This window comes from Triticum urartu, chromosome 6 (assembly GCF_003073215.2).
Source record: "Triticum urartu cultivar G1812 chromosome 6, Tu2.1, whole genome shotgun sequence".
NCBI lineage: Eukaryota > Viridiplantae > Streptophyta > Magnoliopsida > Poales > Poaceae > Triticum > Triticum urartu.
The window spans coordinates 14,655,463-14,657,641 of NC_053027.1; the positions used below are offsets into that span (position 1 = coordinate 14,655,463).

The 2,179-nt window shown below is 42.5% G+C and overlaps 1 protein-coding gene across 1 annotated transcript; it reads left to right on the forward strand.

Moving 5' to 3' along the window:
• Nucleotides 1–977: 977 nt before the first annotated feature.
• On the forward strand, nucleotides 978–2,179 carry LOC125515476 (disease resistance protein RGA5-like; the record flags this gene model as incomplete). The annotated part of the gene is given in 2 exon segments (XM_048680948.1): nucleotides 978–2,014; nucleotides 2,141–2,179. Coding segments are annotated over 2 exon segments (827 nt in total), but the record flags the coding sequence as incomplete, so codon positions are not given.

Sequence of the window (2,179 nt, forward strand, 5' to 3'; positions counted from 1 at the left end):
ACTTCAAATTTTTGGTCAACAAGTTATGAGTTATATGTCATAAAAATATATACTTTTTATGCCATATAACTCACATTTTATTGATAAAATTAATGGTCAAAGGGTTAACCTAAGAATATGAGGTGGCTTTATATTCAACGACGGAGGGAGTAATATGAATTTTGTATGTCCTAAAAAATTCATGTTTGTATGCAGATTAAAATTTCCCAAATTATATCATGAAATTCTTTGTTTCTGATAAGATACATAATTCGTATTCCCTCCATTCCATAATATAAGAGCATTTTTTACACTACAGTAGGAATTAGTATAATGAAATTTCTTGTAGTGGATTATTAGCTTTCCATTGAAATTTTGAATACATACATTATCGTGAAAATTCTTTCACTACAAAATCCCGGAACTAGTATAATGAAATTCTTAAATTTGTTAGAAGAGCCATAATTTCGTAGAGTTTGCAAAATGAGATTTCTTGGATTACTATCATTCAATTTCTTAGTTTTCCACTTAAATTTTATTTTACAAATAATTAAATGCCATGGCAAATGTTTTCCTTAACTTTCTAGAAATCAGTATACTGAAATATTCTAATATCTAAATTTGGTAGAAAACCTAAAATTCCTGAAAATGCATTTATGGTTGATAAATAGTCTTTCTCACTGTTGTTTCTTGAGGCTTAATATTAACCATTGTCTCATTCAAAATGCCAACCAGAAAAGTCATGCGCGCGTGGACGGGGCGGGCTCCCTGGTCGGTTGTTAGGGTAACACTTGCACATGCTAGCATGGAATGTTAGGGTAAGCTCAGAAACAGCTCTAAGATGCAACAGTAAAAAGCTAGCGCATCTAACTGTATACTTTTACAAACAGCGAATAAGAGCACAGATCTTTGAAATTATTGGCTGAGATATGATGGAGCGAAGCTACACTAAACTGCTATGCATGCTGCTGCTTTCTTATCTTAGGTGATGAAAAGGCCACACGTACGCACGCGGTTGTGGCCGAACCTCTTCTCCCGTTCCAAATCCCCCATTCCCTCATCACCATCTCCACCGAGCCTCCTCCTCACCTTTCCCATCCACATCCGGAGTCGGCAACGGCAGCGCGCGCCTCCTGCGTCGATTTCCCAACTCCCACCCACGCCTCGAGCCGCTGCCCACCTCCTCTCTCTGGATCCTAGGCGACACAGGAGGGAAGGGTAGAGGAGCAGTTCAACTCCAACTCGGCATGGCAGTGAGTGCGACGTCGGGGGTGTTGAATCCGCTCCTCGGCAAACTCTCCAGGCTGCTCGGCGAAGAGTACAAGAAGCTCACAGGTGTGAGGAAGCAGGCATCTTTCCTCAAGGATGAGCTCAGCGCCATGAAAGCTCTCCTTGACAAGATGGAGCTCATGGACAAGCTTGATCCATCGGCCAAGGACTGGAGGGACCACATCAGGGAGATGTCCTATGATATGGAGAACTGCATCGACGACTTCATTCATGACATCGAAGGTGCCCGTGCAAAGAAAGGCTTCGTCAGAAAGATGGCTCAGCGCCTCAGGAGGCTTGGGAGGCGCCATCAGATCGCCAACCGCATCGAGGAGCTCAAGGTTCTTGCTGTGGAGGCCAATGCTCGGTGCAAGAGGTACAATATTGATGCTTGCATCAATTTGAGTCCTGGCCCTGTGGTTATGGATCCCCGGATCCCAGCGCTCTACAAGGAGGCAGCAGGCCTTGTTGGTATTGACGGCCCGAGAGAAGAGCTTGTCACTTTGCTGATGGATTCCCAGAAGAAACTCAAAGTGGTTTCCATCGTCGGGTTTGGAGGTTTGGGTAAAACCACGCTTGCCAAACAAGTGTATGATGAAATTGGAGGGCAGTTTGATCGCAAGGCATTTTCCTCGGTCTCCCAAAGGCCAGATGTGAAAAGCCTTCTTATTGGCCTACAATTAAAGCTTGAGACGGGGAATTCTTCTCATGCTTACGAGCTGCAAGATATTATTGACAGCCTTAGAGAAGGCCTCAAAGATAAAAGGTATTTTTTTTTCTTCTAGTACCGACATTTACGTCATTCTTAACATACTTTGTTTCCTTCATTTCAGTTTTGATGTTTCTTTGTGCCATACAACCATATACTGATATAATGTATGAATTGCAATAGGTACTTAATTATAGTTGATGACCTGTGGGATCAGTCAAC